Below are 22,541 nucleotides of genomic sequence, written 5' to 3'. Positions count from 1 at the left end.
TAAGCATGCTTTTCAAAAAAAAGTACCGATCCTTAATCATCAGGTGCAGAAAGAGAGCAATCAGGTGCAGAAAGAGAGCAACCAAAATTGCCTCTGACCCCTCTCACCCAGCTCACTCCATCTTCCAGCGCATGCCTTCAGGAGTAAGATTCCGGTCAATCGCTACCAAAACCTCTAGACACAGGAACAGTTTTTTTCCTCAAGCGGTAGCCATACTTAATGCGGAACCACGTTAGAGCTGCTAGGACTGAAAGTAATCAGCACAGAACTAAACATGAACAATTCTCACATTGCTTACTGCCACTATACTTATAATGTCCTTAACTTGTAATATTCACACTGTCTGTCCTTGTATTGTTTTTGTTTGTGTTTGTTAAGCAACTGCCAAGACAAATTCCTTGTAGGTGCAAACTTACTTGGCGAAAATAAATTGATTCTGATTCTGATTCTGATGCAGCATTTTTCTGTGATTGGGATTAGAATGCTAAAAAGCACTAATCACGATTGCTCAAAAAACCCAAGAGTGTACAGTGATTTTACAGAGCTGAGGTACAGCTTTTTAACTAAAATTAAAATTCAATCAAAAATGTTGCCAAGCACTAAATAATATTCGATTCTGATTCATGAATGGACAGTGGCAAATGAACCTCCACCAGAGGGCGATGTTCACAGATATGTCGGCCTGAATATATGTACAGCTCTATGGTGATGACGTATTACGGATGCTTTAGCGGACCAAGTGCATACGAGCTTGTGTGCGGGCAGCGTGCCTATGGCAGGGCTGGAAGAAGGCAGCGAGGTGCTGTTTAGGCGAGGAGTCGGCCAGGTAAAGAGGCAGCGAGGAGTTCGTGTAAGTGGAGTCCAGGAGGCTCCAACATTGCGGGCGGGGGGGATCATGACGTCACGGCCGAGTCCCCCGGATGGCAGACAGAGGCTAGGTGTGACTGGCAGCCGGGCCCCTGTGTCCTCTCTGGCGTGCGATGTCCGCTAGTGCCCGGTGATCCTGTGCAGGGTAGACCAGCTCTGATGGTTTATCTCTGGAAAGTACCTTCTTTCCTGTGCTGACACTTTTCAGCAATCAGCATAATATGCTTTTGTTTCCCTGGGCTTCTTCTGTTATTTCTGTATTTTTCATGTAGTAAATACTCTTGCCTTGTAGCACAGGAAGTCTTCAAGTTCAAGTCCCTGATCTGGACACAGTTTGCATGGAGTTTGTTTGTGCTTTGGTTTGCCTCCAGAGTTGGCCCTAGACTTTGGAAAGAGTAAATGACTATTATAATGCATTTGTATAGTGCTAACTTTTTTTTCAACACTGCTATAAATTCATGTCACAAAATGTCCATCGGAAGGGCTAGCAATCTGTTATAGTGAAGGCTGGTTTTAGATAAAAATGGGGGCTCCCATTACAGATACCATAATTGGGACATGTTGTCTCCCAAGTACGGTAAGTAAATTAAGCAGCCTGTCCTACAAAATAACAGACAGAATTTTTCTCTAATAACTTAAAGCAAACCTGAACTGAAAAATAAAAGTAAAAACAAAACTATACACATGTCATACTTGCCTCCCATTTAGTCTGCTTATCAATCTTTCTCCTCTCCCATGTCCTGTTTATCCACTGATCAATGGAAATATACATACTCCATCACAATGGTGATGACACCATAACAGCTTCCGCGTCAGCACTCTGTTAAAGGAAACCTTAACTGAGTGGGATATGGATGTTACCTTTTAAAGGAAAGGTTCAGGGAGGGTGGGTAAAAAATAAAAATCAAATTCCACTTACCCGGGGCTTCCTCCAGCCCGTGGCAGGCAGGAGGTGCCCTCGCCGCCGCTCCGCAGGCTCCCGGTGGCCGACCCGACCTGGCCAGGCCGGCTGCCAGGTCGGGCTCTTCTGCGCTCCAAGGCCTGGAACTTCTGCGTCCCACGCCGGCGAGCTGACGTCATCGGACGTCCTCCGGGCTCTACTGCGCATGCGCAGTACTTCTGCGCCTGCGCAGTAGAGCTCGGAGGACGTCCGATGACGTCAGAGCGCCGGCGTGGGACGCAGAAGTTCCGGGCCTTGGAGCGCAGAAGAGCCCGACCTGGCAGCCGGCCTGGTCGGGTCGGCCACCGGAGACCACCGGCAGCCTGCGGAGCGGCGGCGAGGACACCTCCTGCCTGCCACGGGCTGGAGGAAGCCCCGGGTAAGTGGAATTTGATTTTTATTTTTTACCCACCCTCCCTGAACCTTCCCTTTAAAGAGAACCCGAGGTGGGGTTCTGACCATGCTATCTGCATACAGAGGCTGGGTACTGCCCAGCCTCTGTTGCTATCCAGATCCCCCCCGCGCTCTGCTATGCCTCATAAATCACAGCCGCGCTGTCAACACGCAGCGTGCTGTGTTTACCTCTGTACTGTCAGTCTGCTGCTTCCCCCGCCTCCTGCATAGCTCCGGTCCCCGCCCGCGTCCCTTTCCTCCCCGCTGATTGGAGAGAAGGGATGTGGGCGGGGAACGGAGCTATGCAGGAGGCGGGGGAGCAGCCGAGACTGACAGTACATAGGTAAACGCAGCCCGGCTGTGATTTATGGGACATAGCAGAGCGCAGGGGGAATTTAGGGAGGATCTGGATAGCAACAGAGGCTGGGCTGTATATGCAGACCCAGCCTCTGTGTGCGGATATCATTCTTAGAACCCCACCTCGGGTTCTCTTTAACCTCCTTGCCGGTTTTCCCGACCTGAGCTCGGGGTAGAAAAAATAAGCTATTAGCGGTGATCCCGAGCTCAGGTCGGGGTAGGCATTGCAGAGCTTTACTTGTGGTTGTGGAGTCCCGCACGCGATCTCGCTGCGCAGCGGGACTCCAGCCTCTCTCCCCGGCAGTGTGGGGTCTTTCCCTGGCCGCCGGGATCCCCCATGTCCCCGCTATTCTTCCGGGGACCCGGCAGCCAGTTGGAGCAGTGGGCCGTGGTGGCAGCAGAGCAGTGGTGGCAGCGTGACGTCATCGGGGGCGGGGCTAATATTGAAAACGAACTTCTCTATATTAGAGAAATATAGAGAAGTTCGTTTATATGTATATTAGCGCCATCTTGTGGGCAAAGAGAAAACTGCAGCACAGGAGCCCAGGAAGGTACATTTTTTTTTTTTTTTTTTTTTTGCTGCATATCTCCCTGCCAGAATGATTTTTTTCAGGTTTTAGGGTCTGAAAGAGTGGAAAAAAATTGCACCGCTTTTAGACCCTAAAATCTGGAAAAAATCAGACCGCCAAGGAGGTTAAGCAATACCAGTTGCGTGACTACTCTGCTGATCTCTGCGGTTGCAGTAGTGGCTGAATCACACACACCTGAAACAAGCATGCAGCTAATGCAGTCTGACTTCTGTCAGAGCACCTGATCTGCATGCTTGTTAAGGGACTGTGGCTAAAAGTATTAGAGACACAAGATCAGCAGGAGAGTCAGGCAACTGGAATTATTTTAAAAGGAAAAATACATATCTTTATCAGTTTAGGTTCCCTTTAACCTGTAATATTGCCCACTTAATCCATAGGGAAACAGACATAACTTTGTACATCAGTTGTCCTTTCAATTATAGCTGCTGTCAGTTGTAACTGAAAGGACAGCTGATGTTTCCCTATGGCTTCTTTAAAGTGAATGGGAACCGTTATTTTAGTAGCTTATCAATTACCTATTTCTCTCCTGTGCTCCTAAGTCTCCTTTTTGTATAAAATTACTGTATCCTGGCACCTGAAAACTCCTTTATACATATTTGACCAGTTCGGTCGAATATAATCCTGTTGGGAGGAGGCAGAGCTGATTTCCACTGCTCTGCCTCTACTCCGTCATGCATACCCATCAACCTTCCCGTTCCCCGCCCCTCTGAACCGCCCTCCCAATGACGTGCAGCTCCCTGGTCTCACTGACAGAGCGCGCATACTGATTCTGCAAACACAGGCAGCGCTGTCGGCAGTCTAGACTAGAGGATGCATAGTTCTACTCGGGGAAAAGGTATAAGTAGAACTATGCAGCATTTCATGGCCACGCGCTGCTTCTCGCGTGACTTTACCAGCGCTGACAAAAAGGAAGAGGCTGCTGACCCGGAAGAGAAAGGCAAAGGTCAGCAGCCATCTTGGATAACATGGGCATCGGTGCTGGGGAAAAATAAACGGATCCATGGGTGGGGGATCGGCGAAAATACAGTGAGGTAAATGCTATCATCATTTTGTACACGTCCATGTGTTTTTTTTTTTTTTTATTTTATTTGATTCCCATTGGCTTTAATACTATATGCTGAAAAACTGAAGCTTTTTCACAATGCACTGCTATGGAGAAGGGAAAATGTATTAAAGCACAACGCACATTGGCCTCAATTCACCAAGATCATGCTGGAGATAATAAGGCAAGAGAAAACTTACCTCCACACAGTGAGAGAGTTATCTTATCTCTTCATTCCTTACCTCCTCTGTAGTTAATTGACCTCCTCTGTAGTTAATTGACCTCCTCTGTAGTTATTTTCACACACAGTTAATTAACAGCCTGTCTTTAACTCTGGAGTTATTTTATGTTTTGGAGAGTTAACTTAAAGACAGAAGAGTTAACTTTAGGTTTGCCTGAGGTAAAATGTTTCCTGAATAGGACATGCCTTATCACCATGGTAACAACTCTAGAAATGTTATTAAAGACAGGAGATAACCTTAGTGAATTGAGGCCATTTAATACAAGGCCCTTTTGCACTATATTAGTTGCTCTCAGTTGTAACTGAAAGGACAACTGATTTTCAAAGTAATGTCCATGTTTCCCTATGACTCAGGTCACACTATGCACATTTTAACTGAAAGCTTTTTCACAATGCACTGCTATGAAAAGTTAAAACTCATTCGATTTTCAGCATATAGTGTGAAAGAAATTTTAGCTTTCTGAGAGACAAGTCTCTCTAGATCTAATCAGCACTAGAAGGAATTGTTAGAAGAAAATAGTGAGCTTCTGAGAGGAACTGACAGTGAAGTATGTAATATTAATTTGCAGGTTCATAATGGGCTCTATTCACAAAGCATTACCGCATTCGGTAATGCTGAAAACTGAAAACTGATTTTGCCAATCACCTTCCCAAGTTACAATACACTAAACCTATCTCCGCACAGAAAATCACAGTTCCTGACTATTGAGGTAAATTACCTCGGGAAATGTCAACATTTAATTTACCGGCCAAAAGTGTTTAGTTTTTTTTCTCCAGCTCACAGCAGCTGATAACTGGCTCTCGCCCTGCTGTCTCTGTGCAGGAGATTTGACAGACAGCCTTTGGGGAGAGCCAGGCAGCCAATAGGGAGAGCCACACAGCCTGTTTCTCACTCTGATTAGATGCAATCGGGTATTGGGTGAGTCTTGCACTGTATCAAATTAGAGGAAGCTGAAAATTCTGCGGGCATCCCTGCATCCCTTTAGATGTGCATATTTGTATTGTAGCATACAGAAGAGCTCCCCCCAGTGGCTGCAGCACATCTAAAGGGATGACAGGCTGAGTCACACACACATCCCTGCCTGCCTGCTTCCCTGCTAGAAGGCTGGTAAGTGATACCTACCGAGCAGGGCTTTGTGAATTGAGGCATGTTTGTTCTTATATTACCGAACTTCTGCCTCATGGGGGGAAAACTTTAGGGAATTTGGAAAAAAAAAGTGTAACATACCGCATTAAGTATATTACCGTCCAAAATGATTTTACAGAACTGCCTATTGTGAATAGAGCCCAATGTGTTTATTTTAAATAATTTTACTCGGTTCAGGTACCCTTTTATTAGGTGTACCTATTCCCCAAATAGTGGTCAGCATTATGGTGGCCATACATGGTACAATTTTTTTTCATCCAATCTTACCATTTCTATGTAGTATAAGGGTAAATTAAGTGAATATACTGAAAGGATAATTTAGGCAGTTTCCTTATATTACATAGAAATGGTAAGATTGGATGAAAAAATTGTACCGTGTATGGCCACCATTAGGGATGAGCTCTGCAGAGCTCCTGCATTTAAAATCTGAATTCTGACTAAACTTGTGGACCATGGCAGGGGGGCAGTTAATGCACCCTTGTCTTTGTCCATGTTCCATCGTGTCTCCAGTGCTTCCCCCTTCAGACCCGGAAGGAGGAAGTATTGGAGGGACGTAGAATGTAATGTGGAGCTTATGGGCTATAGGCAGCAACAAGGGTGAGTTAACTGTTGCGGCCTGCAAGTTTTAATCAGAATTTTGATTCCGAGCGCAGGAGCTCTGTGGAGCTTCTCCCTAGTCAGCACAGTGTTCTCCCCAGGCTCTTTTAGCCGGGTGCTCCAACCGGCCAGTTTTGATGAGCACCCGGCTGCCATCGGCTCACCTCCTCCTATACTATAAGAAGGGTTGCGCACAAATGCACCGGCTCTGCATTTCTCATATTTCCCCACCTTGCTACTATTTCATGCCACCCGGTTGGAAAAAAATTCTGGGGAGAGCACTGCAGCATAACTCCCAAATAACAGAATAAGGGCTTGTTCATGTTCATAGTATCACAAAAAAAAAATGGAAAGGAGCCAAACAGATTTAATGCAAAGAAATAGGATCAGTTAACATCATTTCCTTTGGAACGGATCTATTCGGTCTGTTCCAACAAACAGAACGCAAGTTTGGCTCCTGCATGAGCTTTCCGGATCGGCCAGGTCAACCGGAGGCCAGCAGTATCGATGCTACCCTATGACCATCGGATGGTGTTTATCCTCACTATGCTGCATTTCACAAATTAGTCACGCAAAATGTCAGATTGATTGTAAGTATTGAAGGAGGGAGAGAGCCAGGCACTCGATAACATCTTCAGGCTTTATTTATTAGTGGTACATCAACAGAAAATTGGACAGCAGTGAGGGTTGAAACAGCAGCATAACCGCCATTTCATGGACAAGTTCCGCCTTGTCAGAGGCACATTGTCACTCTGCAGAGGACCTCTGATGAAGCGGATCTTATCCGTGAAATGCTGCTGTTAAACCCTCACTGCTGCTGTTTGTACTCTCTCCCTCCTTGATTGTGTGTACCTCACCATGAGCACAGGTATACAGGATTTTAGTGGACACCCCACTGGATGTACAATCTGGTGGCAACATCTTGTCTCTGCTTTTTTGATTGTTGATCAGACAGAACGTAAGATCTAAGCTGATTGGATGCGGGGCAGGAGCGATGGTAGATCAACAGCCCTTAGTGTTGCGCTGCATCAAACAGTGCAATGCTTCAGTGACAGAGATTGATCCCTTCCTGAAGTGATACCTTTTAGAGAGAAATAAATGGTTTTGACACATCAGGTGGCAATCTATAAGTGTGAGGCCAGCTTTATTGTGCCATTTCTCCACTACTAACAATGTATTCTGAGAATATTCAGTATAAGGCCTCTTGCACACTGCAAGAAATTCAGATTCCGCTTTTTAATCTGTTTTTACATCCGATTCCGATTTGCAGTGTGCAGGGAGAAAACTGCAAATCTGAATCTGAATCGGATGTAAAAACTGATTAAAAAGCGGAATCTGAAACGGAATCGCTTTCAGTGTGCAAGAGGCCTAATTGTTTGTATTGGCTGTCTGGCTCCCACCCTGCACCCTTCAGTATTTAGTCATTAGGGCAGTGTATACAAACCATGATGTTACTGTGATACTAGTGTTAGGCCTGCTGTGCTACCATTGGACAGTTTTAGTGCTTTATGATTGGACAGAGTGGCCTTCCTGCACCTAGAGGGAACTTCTCAGTTAAACTCTAGCAGGCATACAACAGCTCTGGGTGGAGGAGGAGTTGTTTGTTACTCAGCAGTTTTGTTGCTTTTTCTTCCAGAGTGATGATTCAGACATCTGGGATGATACCGCTCTGATAAAAGCTTATGATAAAGCAGTGTCTTCCTTTAAGGTTTGTTGCTATTTTTGTGTCTATGATATTGTGTATATGGTAATAGATCAAAAGAATCCCTTCTACGCATGCATGAAGGATGGTAGCTCTCCTGAGGAAGCAGGTGGTGCAATATTTTGGAGGACTTTTATTTTTTAAGCGTTGTATATTTATGGCCATTGCACATGTTATATAAATGGGGGGTGGGGGGGGGGGGGTTGCGGCAGAATGATTTTCAGTAGATTTCATACTGCGTTTTTTTGGGAAGTCGCTGTGCAGTGTCTCTGATTAGATTCGATCAGAGAGGGGTTGATCTGGCTATACATCGTCATGTATGGCTACTTTTAGTAGTCATCCATAGTCCGATTTTTCTGACTGGTGACTTGCAGGGGGTTCAGACGGGCTCTGTGTGTGAGGCGTGCAGCCTTAGGGTGCAGCCTTACGGTGCTTACTCACATCCAGTTTGGATTGGTCAATTTTACCACTTCCATGTGCCTTCCATGAATCCGTTAAAAACTTGTCCTTCATACCACATGGAGGTGGTAAAATGGGTCAATCAAAATTGGATGTGTGTACCAGGCTTTACTACCAGATAAGTAATTGGGCACCCCTCAGGAGTTTCTCTTTTTTGGGGGGCGGGGGAGAGCATATCTTGTGCTTCTTTTAACAAGACAAGTATGATTCTAACAGAAAATGTTTCCGATTTAGAAAGCTTTAAAAAATGGAGATTTAACTGCTGGACCTCCGTCCCCGGAGAAGATTCCCAATCCAAAAAGAAAGAATAACAAAAAGAACAGAGTCAGGAAGAAGAGTAATGCGCTGCCTGTGAAGAAGGTATTGTGCTGCTGAATGTACTTCTCTTGTTAGACGCAGGATGATGATCTCATTCAGTGGTCTAGATCTCGCCTTTAGTAGCCTATTTGTTTTCTTTTGAGTAGTTTCCACTATGGCGAATTCACATACGGCGGAAAAAAAAACCTGCAACCGCTGTAGTAATTTTCTGCGCAGTTTACGCATTTTCGTGGGTTCGCGTATTCATTTAAGTGTACATAGGTCAATAGTAATGAATAACGGGAAAATAAAAAAAAATTGTTTACGCATGCAAATTCGCAAGTTTTTTTTCTTATGTGTATTCGCCTTGGTATAGTGGAAATGGGCCCTAAAATGGACCTGAAATCAGAAATTCCTCTCTACTCTAAAAGATAAGCAACAGCATAATATTTAAAGGAGAACTGAGGTGAGAGGGGTATGGAGACTGCCATATATATCCTTATAAGCAATACCAGTTGCCTGGCTGCCCTGCTGATCCTCTGCCACTAATGCTGGGAATACTCGTCTCGATTCTGAGACATTTAGATGGGTAGAAAGATAATTTCCAACATGTCCGATCACGGTTCGATCGTTTTGCCGCTCGATTCACCATTGACGTTAATTGGAAAAAGATAAGAAAAACGAGAGGAAGATGAGAGAATCGAGCGGGCAAAACGATCGGGCGCAGAATCAAGCACCAGAATCCACCCGTGTATTCCCAGCATAATACTTTTAGCCATAGCCCCTGAACAAGCATGCAGCAGATCAGGTGTTTCTGACATTGTCGAATCTGACAAGATTAGCTGCATGCTTGTTTCTGGCGTGATTCAGACACTTCTGCAGCCAAATAGATCAGCAGGGCTGCCAGGCAACTGGTATTGTTTAACCTGTTGACGACCAGCTAACTCCGATTGGCGTAAACTGGTCGTCTGCGGGTTACCATGGAAACGGTTTCCATGTCAGTTCACCTATGGTGTCTCCGTGAACAGCCGGAGAGCCGCCGATCGCGGCTCGCCGGCAAAATGTAAACAGACGGGGAAGAAATCCCCGCTGTTTACATCATATGGCGCTGCTGCGCAGCAGCGCCGTAAGGCAGATCGGCGATCCCCAGCCTCTGATTGGCCGGGGATCGCCGGCATATGATAGGCTGAAGCCTATCCTTTAATGCGCAGGACAGAAATCCGTCCTGCGCAGCTCACAGGGGGAGGGGGAGGGAGCGGCGAGACGGCGGAGAACGCTGCGGAGGGGGGCTTTGAAGAGCTCCCCCCCCCGCTAAGCAAATGCAGCCGGCGGCGATCAGACCCCCCCCCCCAGCAGGACATCCCCCTAGTGGGGAAAAAAGGGGAGTAGTCTGATCGCCCTGCTGCACTCCTGATCGGTGCTGCGGGCTGTAGAGCCCACGCAGCACCGATCATTGAAAGATCCCCTGGTCGGCAAGTGGTTAAAAGGAAATAAATATGGCAGCCTCCATATACTTCTCACTTCATTTGTCCTTTAAAGAACATTTCTTTGGTACAGCTGATACAAATCCTGCAGTAAATGTGCTGTGTCTATTTCCTGCTTTCATGGAAACAGACATAGGGTTAACATCCTTTGTTTGCAAATTAGCTGCTCTGCTGAGTTATCCAGCTGAGATCAAATTACACTTGTGATTAGACACAGATGAGGGGGAATTACAGGCTAAACTCTCTAAATACATACAGGGTGCATGTTTCTGTTTTCCTTCCATCCTGTGCAAGCGTTCAGCTCCACCTTAACCTCCTTGGCGGTAACCCCGTGTGTGACACGGGGTAAGCCGCCGGAGGGTGTCGCTCAGGCCCTGCTGGGCCAATTTACATAATTTTTTTTTCAAACACGCAGCTAGCACTTTGCTAGCTGCGTGTTTGGTCTGATCGCCGCCGATGCGCCTCTACCCGCCGCGGGAACAGGCCCCCCCCCCCCCGCATACCCCATGCGCAGCCTGGCCAATCGCGGCCAGGCTGCTCTATGGGGTGGATCGGGATTCCTTGTGACGTCACGACTTCGATGACGTCACTCCGTTCGTTGCCATGGCGACGGGGGAAGCCCTCAAGGAAATCCCGTTCAGAACGGGATTTCCTTATGGGCAAGCGTCGATCGGTAGGTACGGGGGGGGGGGGGGAGGGGGGGGCTAGGCTAGCTACATGCTAAAAAAAAAAAAATAATTTGAAAAAAACCCTCCCGCGGCCGCACAGCCGCATTTATCATACCGCCAGGGAGGTTAAAGGAAATCTGACATGAAAATAAACTTATGAGATAATGATTTGTATGTGTAGTACAGCTAAGAAATAGAACGTTATTAGCACAGATATGAGTCTCATATTGTTTCCAGTACAGGAAGAGTTACATTTCAGTTATCTATGCGAAAGAGCCTCTCTGAGCTCTCTGACCCAACTTGGGTCGCTGGTTTCTGAAGCACTTACATATTAAAGAAACAATCAGATAGATTTAGATAAGATTTTTACTGCAGGGAAGTTAAAAGGTTCATTAGCTCTGCTCTATTATAGTTTAAAGAGATTCTGAAGTCTCCCGAAAATTAGGTTTTTACTTTAAAAAACTCATTAACATTATTGTCCCTCCTTAAAACGCTGCAGAACCGTGGCTGGAAACCCCCTCAATCACCCCAAACTCACGGGGGTACAGGGCAGGCAAAATCCACTACTTTCTTGGTCGTGGGTTTTGCTGCCGCCTCTATGCGTGTCAATCAGCGCATATCTCCGCCTCTCCCCCGCCCTTTTCAGTGAAGGAAGACTGAGAGGGGAGAGACGGCGATCCGGGCTGATTGACGCGCATAGAGGCAAAGCCGCGCTGCCTTTATGTGGAAGGAGCCCACAATGTACCCCCGTGAGTTTAGGGTGATTGAGGGGGTTTTCAGCCACGGTTCTGCGGCGTTTTAAGAGGGACAATAATGTTAATGAGGTTTTTAAAGTAAAAACCTCATTTTCGGGAGACTTCAGAGTCTCTTTAAAATACAGTGTGACTTGTAATTGCAAATATGACAGAATTATAATCATAATTTTTTTTCCCACTTCAGTATCACTTTAACTGATCTCGGACTGCGCAGCTCTGGCTCCTTTAAGGACTAGAACTTTTTTTTTTTTTGTTTACCTTTGTGATTGGCTCACAAGGTCTGGAGCCACTGGAAGTGACTGTGGTATGAAGCTTTTAGCTGAGTTTAGTACCGACGGGACGTGCAACTATGGGCAGTCCTGAGTTAGTTAAAGTGGATCCGAGATGAACTTTTACTCATTGCATAATTGTGTTCCTTTCCTGTTGTTTATAGGGCATTCCTCAAGCCAAATACTTTTTTTGTTTTAATACTCTTATTCCCTATAAACTAAACAAGCCTCGCCCACAGTTTTTCAGAGAGCCTTGGCAGTAGCAAGGGCTCATGGGAGCTCAGTCTGGGCAGGAGGAGGGGGAGGTATTACTAGCCAGAGATTTCAGAGGCAGAGGGGAGGAAGGAGGAGGGGGGGATTAGGTTTTTTTCACAGAAGAAGCAGATAAGCTTGCCTGTGTGTAATGTTTACAAACAACATGGCTGCTGTTATTGTATCACAGGAAGAAATAATCATATTCTATTGAAGCTGTTTGCAGCTAGATTTGCTGTGTAAACTATCTAAACTTTAGATAAGATATATAGACAAGTTACTTGTTATAGTTTTTCATTTCGGATCCGCTTTAATGTATTGTCCTTTTTTTCTGTATATTGCTTGCTAGTTTGGTCTAAGCTCATGGACTCCGTTCTTGCATGTATGTATTTTATATGTATTTTTGTTTTTTCCTAGTGGAGAGTTGGGGATTCATGTAACGCGGTTTGGTCAGAAGATGGCAATCTTTACCCAGCCACTGTCTCCTCTATTAATGGAAAGCGAGGGACGTGTATTGTTGTCTATTCTGGCTATGGGAATAGCGAGGAACAGAATTTAGCGGATTTGCGTTTCCCTGACAGTTCAGAAGCGGAGAGCGATCCAAAGGATCAGGTACAGGTGAGAATTATGTATATTTCACCTTCTGGTACATGCTGTCATAAATCTCAGCCTGGTCATATGACAGCATCTGTATGTATAGATGTGCAGTGAGCAAAGCCTGCATGCAAAAGGACCATTGTTGAAAAATAAAGTGCCTTCAATGTAAGGCTGTGTATTTGGGCTGCACAGATTGGCAGGTGGTAAGGTTATTCACTAACCGCTATCTGCCCCTCTCCTTTGCAAAGCTGCCAAGGCTTTTTTTTTTTTCTAAAGTCTTCCAAAGCTGTAGCCACCCCTATCTTAGCCAGCCATAACCTAATTGGTGGCTGCCGTGCTGACCGAGCCACGGAAACACAGGTGGGGGTGGCCACTGAGCTTTGATAAAATGGGCGTAGATGGGAGGGATGGAGTCTCTGTCATTAATGAATTATGGGCAAGCTGGTGAGTGATTAACACTACCACCCGCTGATCTGTGCAGCAGTAATAAACAGCCTTGTAATGCAGGCTTCTGCACAGGCTTATTTTATCAACAGTGGTCATCTTTAAAGGGAACCTAAACTTTGAACGATATGGATTTTTGCTTTTAAAATCATACTAGTTGCCTGACTCTCCTGCTGATCCTGTGTCTATATTGCTTTTAGCCACAGCCCCTCAACAAGCATGCAGATCAGGTGCTCTGATTGAAGTCAGACTGGATTAGCTGCATGCTTGTTTCAGGTGTGTGATTCAGCCACTACTGCAGCCAAAGAGATCAGCAGGACTGCCAAGCAATTGGTATTGTTTAAAAGGACACATCCATATCCCTCTTAGTTAAGGTTACTTTTAAAGAAGAGCTGTCAGCCATACTATCTCAGAAAAAAACACATAAGTAGATAAATACTTCCTCTACTTACATATGTATTGCACTGTCCATGTCTTCTTAGCTTTTTTCCATTTTGACTGTCTATTTTGAAGCCAATCCTGATACCATTTCCTCTCGTACTTTGTCTGTGTATCATTGCCCGCCCTCCTCCCAGTCTTCAGACACACCCACCCAGCTCTGCAGCAGAAAGTGCATTGTCTCAGCATGAGAAATATTGGCCATTCCGAGAGGAACAGAGGTCTGGGAGGGGAAAACAGGAGGTAAAGAGGCTTTAGCCAATCAGGCTGCATTAGTTATGTCTGAGGGGAAAGTGAAGAAGAAAAAAAAGAAAACCCAGCATGCCCTGCAGCCAGCGATGCTAATCACGCGTAACCACAGGGGCTACATATGATTCAAATGAGATGTAATTGCCGCGCCTGTATGCGGCAGGGTTAATTACCCATAATGCCACCGTCCACCCTGCGTTTCAAAGAGCTTGCAAGCGTCCTATTGGTCGCGTCACAAGCCTCGCTATGGCACACTTCCTCCTTCCGGCTTGAAGGAGGAAGTGCGCCAGGCTTGCAACACGACCAATAGGACGCTTGCAAGCTCTTAAGGCTCATACACTCGGGGCACAATTGTCTGCTGTTGCCAGCAGACAAGAGACCAGGGAGAGACAGCTATCCACACGTCTCACCAGAAAGGCAGACGCGGTGGAAGCTGTCTGTGAAGGTAGCATCCCCCGGCCGGATGCTCCATTCACTTGCCTTTGTCTCCTGCCGCTAGTCCGCATACACACGCAGTACGTGTGACGAACTAGCAACAGTTGCGGAGACCGAAGTTGCCGGCGATTGAACTTTTTAATCGCACGGCAACTTTACTATCTGGCGACAGTTCGTGGCGGGCGCGTCATACACACGGGGCAACTGTCGCTCAGACCTGTGAGCGACAGCAGTTGTGCCCTGTGTGTATGAGCCTTTAGGAACGCAGGGCGGATGGCGGCATCATGGGTAATTAACCCCGCCGCATACAGCCGCTCAGCTGCGGCAATTATAGCTCATTTGAATCACTAGTAACCACTGGTTACTCGTGATGAGCATCTCTGCCTGTAACTTCCTTTGTGCGGCAGAAACACCAAATAAGAGCCAGGGAAACTGGGAAATTATATTTTTGGAGAAGAAAAATAAGTGACTTGGATTTGGATTGCCTGGTTAGCATCCTTATTTGTTTACCAGATAAAAATAAAGAATTGATTTTTTTTTTTTTTTTTTATTCCTGACAGTTACACTTTAATGTGGTTGACAGCTCAGCGTCCATTCATTTCTCATTTGTACATACCTTAAGGTGGCCATACACTGGTCGATTTGCCATCAGATTCGACCAACAGATAGATCCCTCTCTGATCGAATCTGATCAGAGAGGGAACAAATGGCCACCTTTACTGCAAACAGATTGTGAATCGATTTCAGCCTGAAACCGATCACAATCTGTGGAGCTGCCGCTGCTACCGCCGCCTCCCCCTCCCCCCCCCCCCCCCCCCCCCCGCATACATTACCTGTTCCGGCCGGCGCGAGTCCCCACTGTCTTCTTCTCCGCTCCGGCTACTGAACTTCCTGTCCAGGGGAAGTTTAAACAGTAGAGGGCGCTCTACTGTTTAAACTTCCTGCCGGGACAGGAAGTTCTGTGTAGCTCTGGAGCCCGAAGCAGAGAAGAATCGCTCTGGAGCCCCGAAGCGGAGAAGACCAGGGGACTCGCGCCTACCGGAACAGGTAATGTATACCCGCTGTATTGCGTCGGTCGTCGGGCATTCGAGCGCTGTTAACGACGCACTCCCAACCCGCCAGCGACTGAAAAAAATCTTCCGCACGGTGGGGTCGACGGGATTTGACAAACGATCGATTTCGGACGGAAATCAATCGTTCTGTCAGCGATGTGCGCTGCGATTTCACAGCCGTTTCGAGCACTGTGATCAAAATGGCTGTATATCGGCGGGAAAACCGTTAGGTGTATGGGCCCCTTTAGATTGTTCTCGGATGATGCTGGTAAATCTAAAGAGGGGAGTGGTTTCCTAATCTGTTTTTTTCATTAGATATGCGAGCTGCAGATTAATGTCAGACTGCATACCATAGGATATGTCTGGAGCACTTTTCAGACAACTGTTTCTGTATTGGTTATACTATTGCTGTATTGTTTATATTGAACGCTGTACATACTCGTTTCTGTGACTGGAGATGCACTATCATTATATGATTTGCTTTTCTTGATATAGGAAAGCCTGTTCTGTCCAATCCTTTGCTTATGGTTTCTATTTTCAGGGTGTGAATGGAGAAGAGCATTCCACAGACGATAGTGACAGGTCTTCCGGAGCCTCAGAAGGCAGAGAACCCCATAATGCACCTACAGCAAAGAACTGGAACGCCCACTTCCCCCCAGCCCCTCCTCCCTTCATGCCGGGATTTGGACGGGTGAGACTATACATATTGTTGTGAGGTGCCACTAGGTCAGGAGAGAGGCTATAGAACTGCATGTGTACTTGTGACATCATATTTTATTTGCCCTGGTTTTTCTTTTTTTTTTCCTAACATGTTCATGCCTTCATCACACACCATTTGTGTTGCACACAATGCCAGTTGCAACAGCCAGCACACTCACTGACTCTCACTGTCACTGTGGTATATAATGTGCAACAGAAAGCGTTTGTACTTGTTCAGAATCAGAATGATGGTCATTTCTGTATTTTCAGCCTGGGGAGAAATCTAGTCAAGCACCTCCATGCTTTCCTGGCTGGCCTCCATCATTTACTTCAGGCCCACCTGTAAGTCATTGTCGTGTCAGTCTAGGGAACGTGTAATAAGACATATCTTCCTCTGCCAAACACCATGACAAACTTTCTTCCTTTGTTTTGTAAAGCATCAATTATTGTATAACCTACTTCCTATGGTATGTGTAGCCCAGTACAGGTTTCCTGTCCCTGGTAATTTAGGGTATTGCGTATACTAGCACCACAGCTAATCACTGATATGCTACAGCGGTCATTTGTTTCAAAGCTTGGAAAATCACACTTTAAAGTACACCTGAAGTGAGAGGGACGTGGTGGCTGCCATATTTATTTTGTATCCAATACCGGTTGCCTGGCAGCCCTGCTGATCTCTTTGGCTGCAATAGTGTCTGGATCACACACCTGAAACAACCATGCAGCTAATCCAGTCAGACTTCAGTCAGAAACATCTGATCTGCATGCTTGTTCAGGGTCTGTGGCTAAACATATTAGAGAAGGAGGGTCAGTAGGACAGCCAGGCAATCTGCATTGTTTAAAATGAAATGTCGGCCTCCATTTTCTTCTCACTGCAGGTGTGCTGTCATTACTGCCTGCACTAGGATTATCATTGGCATTAGAATATTTTTTGCACCATTACCATCAGCTGTTGGATTTCCATTCAAAAGATGGTTATGCATAGCAGTTTCTCAACAAAATCAATGAATGCTTTATAAACTGAGCTAAATACTGTAGTAGTGCTTTGTATACTGGGGAAGTTGTGTATTTAGGGGTATTGAGACTTGCTGCCAGTACAGGCACCAGTAATACATTTTTGCTACTATATAGAGCTTATATTTTTTCCCTTTATTTCATTTGCTCACCTGCAGAAAAATAGCTTGACCCATCAGTGAAACGCTTATGCTTTAGCTTGTCTTTTTAAATTGATTGCTCCTCCTTATACTATTACATTTATGCTTCTCTTGTTATCCATTTTTTATTAAAGAAGCATGTCCACTTTGTATGATTTTTAAGTATATGAACAGTTTTCCAGTTTATTTTTTTCCCTTTGTTTCCTATGTGGTTTAATGTACTGGCAAAGTTAGCACTACACGGGTGGATGGCAGAACAACCCAACAAATTCTTACAGGAAAAAAATTATTTTAGTTATGCCAGGTAGAATTGTAAGTTGTAAGATTTACTTGGATTAAGGTGTATGAAATCCTCAAAGGGCCGATTTCCACTAGTTCTGCATCAGTTTTTCTGCATGTTGCTATCTAGCGCCTGTTTACACTATATACGGATTCTGGATGCAGAAAAACGGACTCCAATGAAAGCCTATAGGCCTGTTTCCACTAAACGGGATTTGCAGATTTCTCCATGCATGGTTTCCCATACAATGAACACATTAGTGGACACAGGCCCAAAGACCTTCATAATGGAGTCACTTTTTCTGCATCCAGAATCCGTGTGTAGTGGAAACAGGCCCTAAGAGTCAGACTTGCATCACGAGGACATGAGACAATGAGAGGGCTTTCTAAGAGAGATACTACTAAAGACTAACCTGTTTGATCTGTATGTTGCACTTGCTGGAAAAGTAAATGCATTGTCATAGCCTCGGAAACAACACCTCTAAGTTGCTGAAAGGGTTAAATTGCCCCCCCCCCCCCCCCCCCCCCCAAAAAATCACTAGAGCATCCAGACGGAGGAGAGATGCGTAAGATAAGCAACTCTCCTCTTGTGTGTCCTGAGTCTTGGCCCCTGTGTGAGGAGGGGAGTGCCAGTGGGCCTAGGTAGGGAAACTAGCTCGTGCCTGCTGCCGTTTGGAGGAAGGAAAGCAATCCTGCTGTACTTTAGAAGCGAGTGAGGAGAGAGGGTGGGCGGAGCATGTGTCAGAGAGGATCACGTTCAGTTAGCTCCTTAGACAGTGTTTCCCACAATGCTCAGAAACTGCAATGCACTAGGGCCATGGACCAAGAAGTAATTTTATGCATCAGTGGAGATGACGGATGAAACGGACAGCTCAATTATGAGCTTACTTTTATGCACTGGGGTTAGGTCTGGGATGCATTGAGAAATAAGGCAGTATAGGGGTGTAGTGGTAAGCACTCTCGCCTCACAGCTCAATGGTTGAAACCTTGGCTGGGAAATTGGCATTTGTATGATTTTTGTATTTAGTACAGGTTTCTTGCCACATTCTATAATTGATGATAGTTCTCACAAAATTTCTTGGACTATGGTAGGGACATTAGACCATGGCTGTGGTAGTGATTAGATTTTGAGATCCTGTGAGACAGTTAGTGCAGTGGCTTGTTAAAATTACTTCTGTGAAGTGCTCCGGAAGACGTCACCACTATATATAATAAAGCATAATTATATATAGCGGCATTCTGTAAAAGGTTGAAATAATTAAGCAGCTTGCTAGGTTTTTTTTGTTTGTGTTTTTTTTTTAAAGTGAACCTCCGGACTAAAAATCGACTCAGCAGCACTGAAAAGGCTTTGTGTTTCTTTAACAGTTTCACAGCATCAGAACTTTGTTTCTCTTATACAAGCCTCATTTTTAGCTGCACAGAAGAAAACTGCTGGGGCTTTTTTCCCCTGATGCTGTGCAAAGCATGATGGGATTTCTGATTTTGTTGTTCTCGTTCTGTTCTTTTGGTGCAAATTTTTTTTTTTTTTTTTTTTTTACATCTTGAATTTGACATTTGAAGCCTAGCGTGTGCAGCTGGGAGGGGTAATCAGGACACAGGGTAGTTGGAACTGTGTCTCCTGCTCCTTGTCACCTCCTTTCAACCAAAAAGATGGCTGCCCCATGACAAAGATGGCAGCCCCCATGAATCACAAACATTTGCCTGTTCTTTTAAAACAGAGTGGGTAAGAGATTATATTACCGATCTATTCTAATTAACATAACTAATGTAACTTGATGACAGTATGTTTGTTTAGGCTGAAGCTCCCCTTTAACTTTTTGCAATTGATATTCAGCTTATCCCCCCTCCACCCCCACTGAGTCCTGATGTCACTGAAGATGATGAAGCTCTGGGCAGCATGCTGATTGCCTGGTACATGAGTGGATATCACACTGGGTATTACTTGGTAAGTGTTTATCTGAGCTATAGCATTGGCAAATTTAGCTTTTACATTTTTTTTTCTTTTAAATCCCTTTCTATAAATCCCGCATAGTTTTCAGTCTCTAAAGGGTTTTTTTTTTTATAGAAAATGGCAGCGCACACAGTACAGGACAACAGCCCACAATACAATAAACATACCTGGGCTGTTGTCCTGTCAGCGCTGCCGTCTTCCCGTCTATGGTGCGGGGAAAATGGTCAGGTGCGGCGGCCGGAGCTGCGTTCCGGAAAAAATGCTGCATGTTGGAAAAAACCTGAACGCAGACCGGATCCTGACAGACGGACGGGTGTGAATGGATACATTGAATAACAATGTATCCATTCACATCCGGGTCTGTTTGTAAAGTATACGGTGCGTTCTGGGTCCGGGGAAACCGGACCTGGAACGCAAGTGTGAACCGGGCCTTAGTGTGCGGTACAAGCTAGGGGAGTCAAAAGTAGAACATTTGTGACATTACCGATATAACTATTGAAAACACCTTTTTTATATGTATGTATTACATCTACAGCCAGGGGAAGTGTCTGTTTCTATGGATGGGTGGTAAACAATGAAACTGCTTTAAATGGGTGAGGAGAGGAGGGGAACAATGCCATCTTATTGCGTTTTGCTAAGGACCTGATGTGCTGAAACTTTGTGTGACAAGAATCGAGTTTGTGTACAGCAGATCGAGTTGGCCGACCGATGGCCAAGAGCATTGTTCTCTCCACTTAGGCCCTGTTTACACTTAATCAGTTGTTATGCGTTAGTGTGCGTTGGTACGCAGTTTTTCTATCGCCACGTGATGTCACTCGTTCACCTTTCTATAGTCCCTCTGCCCCCTTGTATTGCAACAGAACATGTTTCTAGCCTGCGGGCTAGTGACCTGTCTGTACACTATTGGCCCAGTACTGTCACCCAAGGGATGGGGTAACGATCCCTCGTTGGCGTCTCTCCTTGTGCGTGTACATGGCTTATAGCTTTCCAACAACAGTGACCACAAGCTGGTTGATCAGAATAACAGGACCATGTTTTTTCCTTGTGTATTCGCATGTTTGCTTATATTGTCATTGTCTTGTAGGGTTTAAAGCAGAGTCGGATGGAAGCTTCATTTGGAAAATATCCACATCCCAAATAGGAAATAATTCATGTGAGTTTCCAATGTTTTTTTTTTTTTTATGTCCATAGATCAAAGTTGTTCTGTATTATGATTTCCAGTACAGTTAATCTAGCTACCTGTAAAGTGAATATATGTATTTAAACCTAGATTCATAATGTGTATATACTCATATAAACCAGAGTACTCCTCACCTGAAGGAACAGGTAAAAATGTGGACTAGATTATAAACCAAGGGGACTTCTTACCTAACGACACATTAGTTCCCGGATTGATCCTGCTGCCATTGTGGTCTGCCCAACCCTTGTCAGTTCTGTAGACACTGTATCCCATGTAGTACTATATATAGTATGGACTGTCTTCCTTGTCCCTCCATCCACACGATGGGACTACCCGATTATTGCTGCTTCTCACTACCTAATGCAGAGCGATATACACTGGCTTGCTAGACTGGGCTTCCCATACTTAAAGGACAGCTGAAGTGCGAAAAATATTGAGGCTGCCATAATTATTTCCTTTTAAACAAAACACCAGAAACAAGCATGCAGATAATCCTGTCAGATGTGACAATATCAAACACCTGATCTGCATATGCTTGTTCTGGATCTATGGCTAAAAGTATTAGAGGCAGAGGAACAGCAGGAATGCCAGGCAACTGGTATTGTTTAAAAGTATATATTTAAAAATAAATATGGCAGCCTCCATATGCCTCTCATTAGTTGTTCTTAACTTGTCTGCATTCTAGCTGCTGGGCTTCCTCTTCATCTGCTGCCCAATCACGTTCTCTGTATTTTCCACTTCCTGTGCAGTCTTCCTTAATCGCTGGCTTTGTTTAGTTATTACATCATGTGGGGGCCTCATTGAGGTTAGCACTGGGTAATGGGGGGGGGCAATTTTTTTTTTTGTTGTTGTTGTTGTCCCTTAATGCCTTGTTCACATCATTAACGCAGAATGGCCATGCGATCGCAATGTGAACGCCATCAGCGCCGCAGTGCGCTGCTGATACCATTCAGTACAGTGAAAGGGTCAGTGCTGTGCTTGGCTGAAAAATGCATGCAGCAGTGCGATAACGCATGGCACTGCTGCACAGCGCATATGATCTTCTTGCGTGTCTCACACCATATGTGGTGCCGAAATGCACATATAATATGATAGAGCAAATGAGAACAAAAAGCAGATGCAGGTACAATCGCGGACCACAAACGTAAAGTACTGACCTGCTGCATTTTTCTGCAGCTGGCCCGCACAAACGCAAAGTCCATTCCCACTAGGCTTCCTACCACACGAAAATCGCTCACCTGTCTTGTGGAAATTCAGTGACCTCGTCCTGGAGACCAGGAAGCATGGGACTTCCTGTTGGTTTGTAAAAGAACCAGTGGGAATCCTTCTGCATTAGGGAAAATTCTCATTGGTTCATGCGGACCAATGAGAATCCTCCCTGTTAGGTAGGATTCACTTTTTTCTTTTGCTACAAACTAACAGGAAGCCCCATACTTCTAGATCTCCGGAGGAGCGGGGACGATGCGAACGAGAAAGCCGTAAATACCGGCAGATGGGTGGTGACGCCAATATGAACTATGCCAGCATATCCGTTCAGGATGCGCTCACATACTGAGCTGCTCTGCTTACCGCAATGTTTACATATACACTGAGTTATTGTCTTAGTTTGAACCCACCCTTATTGTCTTGCGTTTGGCAGTAACTCTATACATAAGTATATGGATGGACATGTTTGTGGCAGTGTTCATGTTCGTGTATTTGCCGCTTGCAATGTTATTTAACATGCATACCTATATATTCTTATACAGTATAGTGATTTTCTTATTCATCTCCTCACAGGCAACATCTCTCCTAGGGAGAGGACATGCTTCCGAAGAATGGAAAAATTGAATTCTTTTTGAAATAAAGTTATAATTTGATACATGTTTCTGTAACTACATAGCAATATGTTTACGTTATCTATTATGTAGTCCCGTGTAATTGAATGTGTTTGTTCAGCAAAATCTACTCTTGTTTTAAGATGCTGCAAATAAAATTGATGATAATGCGTTTGTTACTCACAA

At 45.1% G+C, this 22,541-nt stretch overlaps 1 protein-coding gene across 3 annotated transcripts; it reads left to right on the top strand.

Annotated features, from left to right (window-relative positions):
- Window positions 1-719: 719 nt before the first annotated feature.
- Window positions 720-22,541, top strand: SMN1 (survival of motor neuron 1, telomeric). 3 transcript variants are annotated; one of them, XM_068271705.1, is made up of 9 exons: window positions 720-826; window positions 7,811-7,882; window positions 8,570-8,695; window positions 12,478-12,678; window positions 15,817-15,966; window positions 16,245-16,316; window positions 19,242-19,352; window positions 20,443-20,511; window positions 22,318-22,541. In XM_068271705.1, the coding sequence occupies exons 1-8, from the start codon at window positions 773-775 to the stop codon at window positions 20,497-20,499; spliced, it is 843 nt and encodes a 280-aa protein (XP_068127806.1). In that variant the 5' UTR covers window positions 720-772; the 3' UTR covers window positions 20,500-20,511; window positions 22,318-22,541. The 3 variants fall into 3 exon arrangements, with proteins under 3 accessions (XP_068127806.1, XP_068127805.1, XP_068127804.1); XM_068271704.1 differs by having other exon boundaries at window positions 720-850; window positions 12,478-12,672; XM_068271703.1 differs by having other exon boundaries at window positions 720-850.

The sequence above is a fragment of the Hyperolius riggenbachi genome, chromosome 1, assembly GCF_040937935.1.
Source record: "Hyperolius riggenbachi isolate aHypRig1 chromosome 1, aHypRig1.pri, whole genome shotgun sequence".
Lineage (NCBI taxonomy): Eukaryota > Metazoa > Chordata > Amphibia > Anura > Hyperoliidae > Hyperolius > Hyperolius riggenbachi.
The sequence above is the reverse complement of the archived record's forward strand: the minus strand, read 5'-3'. Positions and strand labels throughout refer to the sequence as shown.

Coding starts and splice junctions, on each gene's coding strand:
- SMN1 (XM_068271703.1), top strand. CDS start 773: ATGGCAGGGCTGGAAGAAGGCAGCGAGGTGCTGTTTAGGCGAGGAGTC. Junction 12,679..15,816: donor ATCCAAAGGATCAGGTACAG/GTGAGAATTATG, acceptor TTCTATTTTCAG/GGTGTGAATGGAGAAGAGCA. Junction 16,317..19,241: donor CATTTACTTCAGGCCCACCT/GTAAGTCATTGT, acceptor ATTGATATTCAG/CTTATCCCCCCTCCACCCCC.